The following is an 11639-nucleotide window of genomic DNA, read 5'->3' as shown; positions in this document are numbered from 1 at the left end:
GCCGCCCCCCTGGCTCCCGCCGCCGCCGCTCTCTTTCCGCCGGCTCTCGGCCGCCCGCAGCACCTCGAAGGGGTCGGACTCGTCATCAAAGAGCTGGTCGAAGCGGTTGGTGACGACGCAGCCGAAGCCTTCCTGCAGGTGTCCCGGCATGATGGGCCCCTGTCGGCCGGATCCGCCTCCGATGCAGCCCGGGCCCCGCAGCGCTGCTCGCCGCCGCACAAGATGGCCGTCCCCAAAGAGAGCCGCTTCTCTTCCGGCGCCAGGCACATCCGGGCACCTCACCCCGCGCGGGGCACGCCGGGAGCCCCGCGCCGCCCGCCCGCGCCGCCCGCGCCCCCGGCACTACGACTCCCGGCGTGCCCCGCGGCGGCGGGAAGGCGGGACGGGGCCGCGCGCCCCCCCCCCCCCCGGCGGCGGCCGGTTCGCCCTCAATTGCGCATTTTTTTTAAAACCCTTTTCGGGGTTTTTTTTGTGCCGCCGCCGCCCGCGCCCGGCTCTGACAGGGCGGCGGCGACCCGCGCGCCCGCCCTCCTGGTGGTCTTGTGGAGAAAGCACGCGGTTTCGCGAGTCTGTCCCCAAAATCTAAGCTAAATAATAACAACAACAACAAGAAGAGTAATAACAATAAACCCCAGGCGTTTGCAAGGGAATTCTGCTGGTAAAGTGCCACTTGGACGCACATGAGTCTTTTTTAAGAGATTAATGGGCCTGGCTACAGCGAAGTTAGTATTTTTTAATAAACTGTTTCACGTGTAATCCCAGTGCCGCCTTCCACAGCCATCTCTATCCGTCCTGCTAGCAGGTACGCGCAACGAGGAGGCAATGCCYGCTGAAGGTGGAAAGCGTCCTGCGGCATTAGCGGGTCCCCCTAGTTCTGTTCATCACCAGTGGGAGTTAAATTTAAAGATTGAAGCATGTTTAGTGAGTGCGTATCTGACGCATCCTTCTAAAATACCATTTCCGAGGTCCACAGCTTCTCCCTGTGAACAGGCCGGCTGAACCGTTCAGTGGCTGTTCGTACAACTCGTTCTCAACAGGTGACAGTTTTTTCCTAATATTTGCCTTGTCTGCTCAGAGAAGTTAGACCACTTTAAATAATTACTTTTAAAATTGCTTTGTTTATGTTTGCTCAGATCTGTAATATGCCCTGCTTTTAAACAGGGGACTCCACAAACCATCCATTAAAAAAAAAAATCACATTTTAATTTCTTCTAAAATAAGCTGAAAAAAGACYTCGGTTGCGTTTGCTGTTTCCCTGTGTTATCACAGCCACTTCTTTTCTGCAGCGATGATGCTTTTGGGAGGTCTCTGAGGACACYGCTCCTGGCATACCACTGCGAAAGCCAAGGGAGGATTGAAGCTCTCTCACACAAGAAGCTCACTCTGTTCTCAGGATATTGTTAAGCAATCACAGTAAATTATATCCTTAGAACTCAAAATATTTTCCTCAAGCAAGCCTTTTGCTTTTGGGATGGATCAAATGTCACCAAGTAACACATAATTAAAAATACTTATATAGAGAAAGCAGATGTTTTCAGGGAAAGCCTTAGACCCTTTTCAGCTTCCTGTCACATTGCACATCGAGACTGYGTTGCACACCACATATATTTCAGGAACAAAACACAAACATTTCTCACTTGAAGCCCTGAAGTGCTGCTTGCACTTCAAATAGCATGGGCAGTTTCCTTGGTTATAAGAAACCACATATGTACACAAACAGATTTGTCAGTCACCTGCTTGCTGCTGGTATTTGGGATTTTTCACTCAAAGGGAGGTCACACCATCTCTGTTGKGTTGGTTTTGCAAGGATCGTGCATCTTCTAATTTCACTGTGCTATACTGAGGTTCATATATAAAGACCTCTGCACTCTAGTTTCATTTAATTAGCTAATAAAATTCTTCTATAGACAAAGCTAGCTAACATATATTCAGTATTCCAAAAATTTCCAAGGGCAGATATGTCCTATTAGGATCACACCTTGAGTTAAGCACAAATAAAACAGACTCAAAGTATTTTAATATCAACTCAGAAGTAAACTGATTATCATGTGTATATGAYCACTGAAAGCCATACTTATTGAGCTCTGCATAGCAAGAAATCACGGGTCCAGGACGCAGGATAATCTCCAGCTCTTCTCTGGAGCATGCTTTGGCTGCACACAGCGTGCCTGCGTATTTGGCATTTGCAATAAAGATGCCGCACAATCAGCCACATGGGTCAAAAGTCCAAATGACAGTACTGTCTGTGGAACATAAGATTTCAGAATTCACAGTTCCCAGGCACTTCTAGCCATAAGATAATAATTCAATCCAAGACATTAATCTTAAAATGCCAAAAGAAAAAAATAGGGCTTTTTACACAGAGGAGGAGTCCTAGCACCATACCTGCAAACAGCCGCCTTAGTCACGTGAAAGAACAGCACTGTCAGGACAGTAAGTTACCGAGGTGGATGTTTTATTGGAAAAGCAAACTCATTAATCAACATGTTCAAGTTGGTAACTTTTGCCTCACCTAACAGGCACAATAAGCAGAGTGATGCAGAAAGCACAGCCTGTGTGTTTACCCGGCAATCCTCTTCTCTGCAGCCTTTCCCCATTCCTCAGCAGGACGCTATCTACTGTCGTGCATCTCCTCCCRGGGGGAACAGGGCCCCTGGGAAGTCCGGGCTCCACACTCTGACCATACCTGGTTCTTGTTCTGTGTGGCTGAGGAACTCGGAGCTGCAACACCTATGAAATGCAGTCCATAAGGCTGCTGGCAGCTTGCCAAGCAAGCAAGCTCTGGTCTACGGGAAAAGGAGGCAGGAAACAAGCCTGTGTGCTAAGAGGGCTGGCTACATCCGTGGCAGAACGGGCAGACTCTCCCTGGGGAAAAATAAGAAAATACTCAAACAAAAGGCTGCACGAGCAGCAGAACCAAAAGGCCTTGGCATCTTAGAGACGTGTAGCTCCAGGTGGGTTCCCAAAAGGTTCAACAGCATCTTGTAGAGTCACCCTTTAGRTGGGAGCTTTTTCCTTCTGAAGGGGCATTGGCCAAGTCTCTCCCCTATACCTAGCTGTCTAATTTCACAAGGTTTATGACAAAATAAGGATTTTTAGACCCTTGCTGATCTGTTAAATCTGCTTGATACTGGCCAACATGTTCACAATGTGTTGAAGGGAGGGATGGCTGCATCTGAAGGCTTTGCACATGTCTTGCTGCCTTAGGAACCTCAACCAAAAAAGCATTCAGTGAAGAAAGCATTTTTCAGTTTGGTTTGGGCTAACAAGCAAAGTTAACTTCTGCTATGCAGCACTGCTGGAAACTTCTGCTACTGCAGCATCCTGACCACGGCATCAGTATACTGATAAAACTCTTGTATGAGGACAGGCAAGTCATCCTACCGTTGCGAGCGCAAGTCTCCAGCCGTAGCTGCGCCGACTCGAGWGACCTCTCGCTCGCTAGCACCGCTCTGCGTCGGGGAATCACAGCTCTTCTCATCCTGCCCCAGACTAAACAAGGAGCGAGTTCACGACACGGTCAGCTCAGAGAAAGGCAGGTGACATGGTCTGGGGCTTTGCTACTTGCCAAATGTCGGCCCGGTGGCAAAACGTTCTGCTGGAGAGACATTCACGCATGTTCGGTGATACTGAACTGCAATCAATCCTGGCAATCTGAACTGCAAACAATCATTGCTGGGGGATTAAATAGCCAAGGATTTTTAACTTTGCACTTCTGCCTCTAATCAAGGATATAACTATTATTTTAAGACTTTCAAATCACTGAGATAGCACACATTGCTCTCGGGACAGTCATCCTGTTAACACCGTTTGCTTATGCAGTCATTAGACACTAACAGACAACCAGAGAGAATTCGAACAGGCACAGAAGACTTCCAAGAGCYAGCATTAAGGATCTAACAGATTAATGCAGTTCCATGTTTTTGCATGGCAGAGACTTATTTTATCAATTAGCATTTAACGCCGGAGTAAACCCAACATTTCTACCCCCCAGAGAAATGGATTGCTGGTGCTATTTATGGCTGCAATATGCAACGATGTTACTTGGCTGAAGCTGGCCTATAGATAACCTACCTAAGGAACCGCTCCTGCGCTCCTTACCAAAAGAGGAATTGAGTGCTTTGTGACATGCTACACTGTTAGGCTATTTTCAAGCTTTGCCAACAGCTGTCGGCTGTCTGCTTATTTAGCAAGAATAGGAAATGCAGCAGGTTCAAGGCAGGGGGAGAAGAATTCATTTGGGTCCTTGTTCCATTCCCAAGATCTAATTTTTCCAGCATTTTAACTTAAGAACCTTTATAAAACTAGTTTTCTATTTTTTTCCAGATGCACATATTACTTTGCTGCCAGAGTGTACAATATACTACGAAGAGGAGGTCGTTCTCATCGAAGGACTTAGAGATGGATCTTTTCCCAGGCTATACTAAATACTCCAGGTTCTTGCACAGAAAACATTATATTTGCTTCTGAAGAAGGTAAGATATGGCCATGATTTCACTAAGAATACAAGAACAATTTCATTTCATATATCTCATTGTATATCACAAAGCAACTTCAGCAACTTTTTGTTCAGTTTGTTCTGGCAAGTGTTTTCATTGGATTTTCCATTTGCCGCACGAGGATAACAACCATTCAAAATGAGATGCTCTACAGCCAAAATATGACTTCAATAGAGATGGCTGACAGAATAAAGTGTGACAGAATGACCTATTCCTATTCCTTGCACTTTTTCTAAGCAGAGAGTATCAGTGAACACACCGTGCTCGGGAGTCTGAAATAACAGGCAAATAGTGGAAGMATAACAAGCAACCAACCAAAAACTGTAACTTTTGCAATAGCTGTTTTTTTTCCTAAATACATACCTTTACAAAGACATACCTGATGTTTGCCAAACCTTGACCATGGCACTGCATGAAGTGGGTAGCAAGAATAGAGAGCACTTGTTACTGAGCTCTTTGTGTACTGCCTTTAATTTTTGCATTTAATGTGTTTACAGTATGTGGATTCCTTGTGAGAATAAGTCCCAGAATTAAACTGCACCAGGGAGAAGGATAATRGGAACAACCAGGACAAGTCAGAGCCCAGGAAGAGGTATGCAAGCTGCACCACACAGCTTTGCCCTCCTAGATATTCTGCTGATTTCAGCACAGCACTGGAGTTTTTTTCACAGCAGAAARAAAAATGCAGTTTTATTATGAGGGTTGTAAACAGGTGAATAACAGTATTTTTAAGTATGCATATTGAAAAATAACAAAACCCTGTACTGCTCTGTGCATTATAATGTGCAACCGACAAGTGAAATAAATCATGCAGATACAAAACTTTGCTTGGAGGTTAAGCGAGACTAATCGAATCTCACCTGTCCTCCCTTGAATCTCAAACAAGCTGCAAAGCAAGGGCTCTTCCTTAATGGCAAACAAGGTTAAACGTATTTTTGGTCRAGAAAAGCATCACTGATACTTTAAAGAGCAGAAGTTCAGGTAGACCAAACACTGCTTTTAGCACTTTGGTGGGGCTGGTTTCTATCACCAGTTCTCCGTCCACCCTCCGGTCAGGGCTCCTGAGAGCAGGAGCCTCCCCTGGCTGCTCCCTGCCAGGGGGTGGGCAGCAGCACAGGCACCTGCGCRGGGACACCCAGGAGCCACTGCTCACCAGCGCTTTCGGCCGACTTCTCTGGTCCCGCTTGCCCTTAGGAGGGGAGTTGCAGCTGCCTTCATAACCTGAAAAGAGAGAGAAGGAAAAGAGGAGAAAAAAAAGTGTTTGGAGCGAGCGTCCCGGCTGGCTGTGCCGGCACCTCTCTGCAAGCTGCCATGGGAGCCGCGCCGGCTCCCCGGTCGGGCTGGAAGAAGGCAAACACACCTTTCTTTTTTCCCATGTTGTTTTTGCTCAGGCTGGACCAGCTCTCTGGTTTGGCTCTCCGAGCAGCCCTGCGGCCAGCAGCGCCGGGGCAGGAAGGGCTGGAAGAGGAATTCGTTAAACCACTATTGCAGCCAAACTTCAGATCTCAGTCTGCGGCGGCGTGTTCCTGCACTCTTCGACTCAGGTTAAGGCACAGTGTTTCCTGCTGCCCCTGCTCTGTCCATGCTGCCGCCCACACTCACGCTGTGCCTGCTCTCGGACCTGGGAAAGGGCCTGCCTTTAAATACGAAGGACAAAAAGGAAAGCGTGCTTTGTAAAGTGGATCCTTTCCTGGATCTGGTTCAGCTCTCTTATTTTAATCATGTTTTCTCTACTTCYCATCTCAGAAAGGGCCTGGCAGACTCTAGTCTCTCACAAAATTCAGGAAGACTTGGGTTCGGGCTTTGGTACCGGGCTCGCACCGTGGCTCAGCCAGGTACCCRAGGCCTGAGCTGCTAGGTGGCAGGGATGGAGCCGTGCCGGTACAGGTAAGCATGACAGTAACTGCTCTGGGGACGCTGCAGAGCCGAAGCTTTTCCGACTGCTGCCAGTGCCGGGAGCCAGCAAACCCTGGGACTACCTCTGGATGCTGCACCAMCCCTGCTGCCAACTTTGCTGCCTCTCAGTGCTCGTCCGTGGCCCCAAAACCCAGAAATCGCAGTGCCCGCAGAATGTGTGAGCAGGCTGCTCCTGGCTGTGGCTGCTGGCTGCACCCAGAGCCTTGCCAGGAGCCTGGAGGAAATCCAGACATGGATTTCCCAGTGCACRTTATGGACGGGACGAGGAGGCACAGAGCTATCAGCTACAACGCAGCAAAACCTCACGCATTAAGTGCTGCGAAGGTATTACCGCTTACTCCAGCACCGCGCCAGGCCTGGTGATTAGCCTGATCCACTTCATGCTGATGCTGTCAGTCGCTCTTTAGGCACATATTCCCAGAAGGCGAGCCGGGCACACGCACAGTTTCAGGCTGTTGCCAGCGAGTTGCAGAAAGGACATCTGCTTCCATGAACGTACGCGTCCCGAGCGCTCGCCAAAACGAGCTTAATCATACATGCTGCGGCAGCAGGCTCATCCTGCGCAGAAATACCGGTGAAGCAAGATCCAGCGCCCTAGAACAGGTCCCAGAACTGCCTCTGTTGCAGACAGGCAAGACAACTGCTCATTAGGGCGTCTGCAGGAACCGCGTCCCTTCCCTGCCGCCGAGCGGCAAACCCTGGCCGACCTGCGCGAGGAGCCTCGCGCCCGGAGCCAGCCCGGGGCTGTCCATGCTCGGCTCCTGCGGCCGCGCGGGAGGTTTCTCCACGGCTTTTGCTGCTCAGCCCCGTCCCTCCTCCCCCGTGCCGGCACGGGGCTCGCGGCACGACGGGCACAACCAGCACTGGGACCCGGTGCGGCCCAAGAGCGCCAGTGCCTGCTCCCGCGGGCCCTTCTCCTCGGCCCGAGTCCCACCACGGGAAAGCGTTGGCTTTCTGGCAAAGCCGCCGGGGCGAGCGGGGCTGCTGCCGGTGCGACCCTGCGGCGGGTCCCCCCCAGGGTGGGCTTAGCCTCCCGGGGAGCAGGAGGAGGTTACTGGGCTGCGCTGGCACAGGCCAACTGATGGGTCAGGACGCAACAGCTTTGCTTCCTGGCCGGCTGCCCACTGCTGTCACGCAATTCTGATTTGAAGGACAACCACAACAAGCACAAAGCGCAGAAAAGYGCAGTGGCTGTAAGCCGCCTTCCACGTCTCATCAACGTCAACACAAGACTAGTTGGAACAGCCACGGCGGTGAACSGTCCCCTGCCAGCACCTCCCGGGGACGGGAAGCCCCTCTGGATGAAAGCTCCAGGCCAAGGGGTGAAGCAAGCCAAGAGGGGCCGGGGAGGTGAGCACGGCCGCACGCCCCGTAACCCCGCGGCTCGGCTCGGCTCGGCWCGGCACGGCACGGCAYGCGGGGGCAGGCAGCCCTCGGAGCCGACGGCCGGCTGGAGGGAGGTGCGGGCACGTGTGAGAGATGCTCCACCCAGAACCCAGGACCTGCAGGGAGACCACCGACACCCGCCACACGCGCCGTTTTTAATCTGCTGCGCCAAACCTACTTCCTTTATCCTCTCTAACCTCTGCATCGTGCCGTGACCGCCCCGATGTTAGCGTGCTTCGAGGTCGCAGCTGCTGCTAGTTTAGATACAAACACAAATGAGCAGAGAGCCACAGCGGCTGCCGGCTCAGATAAGATACTGCGAGAAACGCCGTCCCGGGGACCCGGCGGCGCTCTTGTTCGCGGTGAGAGCGAGCGGTGGCACCGGCTTCCCAGACCTGTCGGCGTTGATAAAGGGAGGCACGTTGTCCGTGCAACGCCCGTCGCTGCGCAGGAGGAAGTATCACATGGGGCGACGCTGCTCGCACACAGCTCGGTTAACCACAAAAGTCACTAAAGATAGACTTCTGAGGACTATAGGAAGAATCAAGCTTAGATACTACCTTCCTGGTTGAAAAGCCATAGTGAAAATAGGCCCGAAACAGTGGAAGTTTTACACAGACCTTAAAGAGGGGCCACACCTTCATGTATCACTATGAAGAAGGGCACAGAGCCATCCAAGCTTGCTTAGAAATAGTCCTTAAGAGCCTCAAGCCCTTTCTGTGCAGCAGAGGTCTTGGTCAGATCAAGCACTCATCCACGTCTCAGCAATCAAGAGCTGGGACACGAGAGGTGTGCGCCCAGTCTGCTTTATAACCAGAGGCAGCCTCTCGCTGCGTACGCAGGTGAAAGCAGAGGAAAAATAGCATTTACATTTATCGTGGGTATGCTGCACACACAAACGACTGCTTGTAAACTGCTTGGAGTGCCTCTGATGAAAGCACTGAGCCTTTAACTCCAGCTGCTGCGTGGGGAACGGCACCACCGCAGCGTCACAAGCCAGCCCCAGATGGGCTCTCCCGGGGACATCCAGCGCTCCTCGCCCTCACGCGGCTCCTGCCCTGCGCCGTGCTCTCGGACACCCCTCCAGCACTCACTTCCTTCCTCAAAATCAAAGCCAGGTCCCTCTGCTGTCCTAAAGAGGTGTTTGTCCACTCCTTAATGCACGATTCCCTTCCACCAAGGGCTTCTCATGGAGTAGGTCATGCACAGTTTTCTTGAAGGAATCTCTTTTTTTTTCATCATCTTCAGATAGGATCTATTTGKTTCATAGTCTAGCCTGTCTTAGCTCTAAAACCCAAGCCCTTCTGGTACAAGCCACTTCCCTGTCTTCTGAGCAGCTCTCCAGAGGATCCTGTTCATCTCTGAAACATTTGCCTTCTGCCTCGCTAGGTTAGTCATTTTGCTGGGTGTATCAGCCTCCAGCATCATCCTGCTATGGCCCAGACAGGAGACCAAAAGGGCCCGATCCAAAAGAGGACTTAGGACTTGGACACCTAAAACTGGACTTCCATAGAAAACAGGTACCTAAATCCAGGATTGTGACCTGTAAAAACCCTTCAGCAGCCATCTAACTCTGGAGATGCCTCAGTSCCAGGGACATGGCATTTTATCCAAACAGCTTCTCCCATGTGCCCGACAGCTCTGCCTGGATGCAGCCATCTGCACGCTTTCGGCTGTGGTTTGATAATCTGGCTTCTCCGATGGTGCTACCAGCAGAAACATTTTCCTGTCCCCTTCCTATTCATCTCACAGTACAGTATAGACACCGTATATATCACTGAAATCCTTAAGTGTCTTCCCAGTTCTGTTTCTTATCCCTCAGGTGAGGCAGAAGCTGGGGACTGGTCAGCTGGGACACAGAAACGAGGTGCTACTCTGCCTTTGCCTCGCTGTGGGCTTTCAGGCTGCCATCTCGTAGGTATCCCAGCAGTGACAGCAGGATGCGGAGTTCCCACCTGCCCCCTTTGCCGTCTTGCCCACGCTTGGAGGCGTCCCTGTGGCCACCTGCAGCCGAGCTGGCACCGCAGGGTGGTGGCAGCAATGAGCACCTCAGCAAGCAGGAGCCCCGGCACTCTCACCCATGGGCAAGCGTGCTCCTGAGAGCTGGAAACTTTAAGCAAGAGCTGGAAAATATTTGCAGGAAGCAGATGCCAAATGCATGATCTGGGGTTTTCCCTAGCAATCCAGTTAAGAAGGTCTGATTCACACCTGCAGAGGGATCCAGGGCTTCCCCCGACCTCCCTGCCACGATACCGTCCCCAGAGGTTTCCCACCCCTATCAGGGCAGGCTGAAAATGCATCTGCGCCTGTGCTCCACRAAGTATAAAGTATCTCATATCAACCACTTCTCCAGTCAAAATAACGAGAAATTATTCATTAAACCTAAGTATCAGTACAGCTCCCAACCCCACCACAAAGGAGGAGCGAGCTGTACAGTGCAAGCAGTAACACCACTGCTATAAATTGCTTCAGTTGCGTGTACTCATGTAACAAGGATAACTATTACATGAGTAATTTCAAATCAATCAGAGAAAATTGTCTTCTGCTTGGAGACAGCTCATGAACAGAAAAAGAGGCAAAATTCATCAAATTAATTAGCTGCTAAAGAGTGCTGACAGCTCCTGTAATACATGAAAATAAAACCAGCATGGCTTGCTGCTACCACACTAGACTCACCTTTATAAGCATCACTATTTTTCTTAATGACAGAAGAACAGGTTTCATTTGAAAGACTACTTTGAAAAGAAAGGAATCTTCTAGCTCCATATCCTTGCAGCAGTAACATCTGATTTCTTTGGGAACATATACTGTTAAAAAAAATCATTTGTTACAAAATTATGCATATTTTTAACCACTCTACAGAACAGAATAAAAAGAAAAACCTTTGTTACRTGCTCATGTTAAAGAATTAGCCCCGCGATCTCTTCACCTGCACCAGAGAAGGGCAATTTTCTATTTAATTCTACACATCCTGAGATAACTTTGTATAGAGGCTGGTGACACTCCTCTTGAGCCCCGCTGAATTCCTGATATTTTATTGAACAGAAAACTTCCACCTCTTCTAGTTCCATTAAAAGTGAAGGTGGCTACGCTGATGGCTGGCTAAGACAGATCCTTCAGGCCCTGTTGTAGTTACGAATAACTGACCAAATTTCATTCAGCTGTTTCTAGGGAAGAGCTTGGCAAGGGAAAAAGATGTTTTTTCCATTGTATCAATTTTTTGGGGGTGGGAGCAGTACTGTGTTAGAACAAAGAGAAGCAAAATTTGGTGTACAGACCATCAAAGGATGAAGGCTATGTCTTCTACTTGCCTCTTGAAACTCTATCCAGATTTAACCAAATTACTGGCCTTTGAAAGTTTACATATTGGCTTACAGAGGCCTTATAAATAATGGTTATGAGCGCTTCCGAGGACTTGGCCCGGGGAGCTGCTGCACGCAGCGTGCTGCCCCATGCCCGCACGGGCCCGGCAGACCCTCCCCTTCCCCGCCAGCACGTCTGCAGGGCCTGGAGGGACTCGTGCCGGCCCCCCGCGCCGCTGCTTTTCCCTTCGGCGCTAGATCATGGGGATGCAGAGGTGCTTTTCAGGTCTTTTGATGGCCGAGATTCACAACCCAGCAGTGCCTGTGCTCCAGATCTCCGCAAACTGGGGCGGGCAGCCTGGCTGCACACGAAAGGGGRCGGCCGGGGAAGGGGTTGCTCCCAGACCCTGCGTGGGAAACGGCTCCGCGCAGCCGGGCTGGCGGAGCAGGGGAGTGCTCACCGCTCCGCCGCGGCCCAGCGCTTCACCTGCAGGCAGACACCCCAGGGAGGGAGAGACCCTCCGAAGGAGGGTGC

At 50.8% G+C, this 11639-nt stretch overlaps 1 protein-coding gene and 1 long non-coding RNA gene across 3 annotated transcripts in view; one reads left to right on the top strand and one right to left on the bottom strand.

Moving 5' to 3' along the window:
* The window catches only part of SERBP1 (SERPINE1 mRNA binding protein 1), a 19551-nt gene extending 19285 nt beyond the window's left edge, over positions 1–266 (bottom strand). The window contains exon 1 of the mRNA XM_085306345.1: positions 3–266. Coding sequence (XP_085162471.1) covers positions 3–150 — 148 coding nt within the window. The 5' untranslated portion in view covers positions 151–266. The remainder of the gene's footprint in view (positions 1–2) is intronic.
* Positions 267–4107: 3841 nt separating this feature from the next.
* LOC146595121 (uncharacterized) lies at positions 4108–5325 on the top strand. 2 transcript variants are annotated; one of them, XR_014896006.1, is made up of 3 exons: positions 4108–4242; positions 4327–4475; positions 4997–5325. It is a non-coding gene; the product is annotated as an uncharacterized LOC146595121 (long non-coding RNA). The 2 variants fall into 2 exon arrangements; XR_014896005.1 differs by lacking the exon at positions 4997–5325 and adding an exon at positions 4574–4933 and having other exon boundaries at positions 4115–4242.
* The last annotated feature ends 6314 nt before the right edge of the window (positions 5326–11639 follow it).

The sequence above is a fragment of the Rhea americana genome, unplaced genomic scaffold (assembly GCF_003343005.1).
Source record: "Rhea americana isolate MKP2758 unplaced genomic scaffold, rheAme1 scaffold_239, whole genome shotgun sequence".
NCBI classification, from domain to species: domain Eukaryota; kingdom Metazoa; phylum Chordata; class Aves; order Rheiformes; family Rheidae; genus Rhea; species Rhea americana.
The sequence above is the reverse complement of the archived record's forward strand: the minus strand, read 5'-3'. Positions and strand labels throughout refer to the sequence as shown.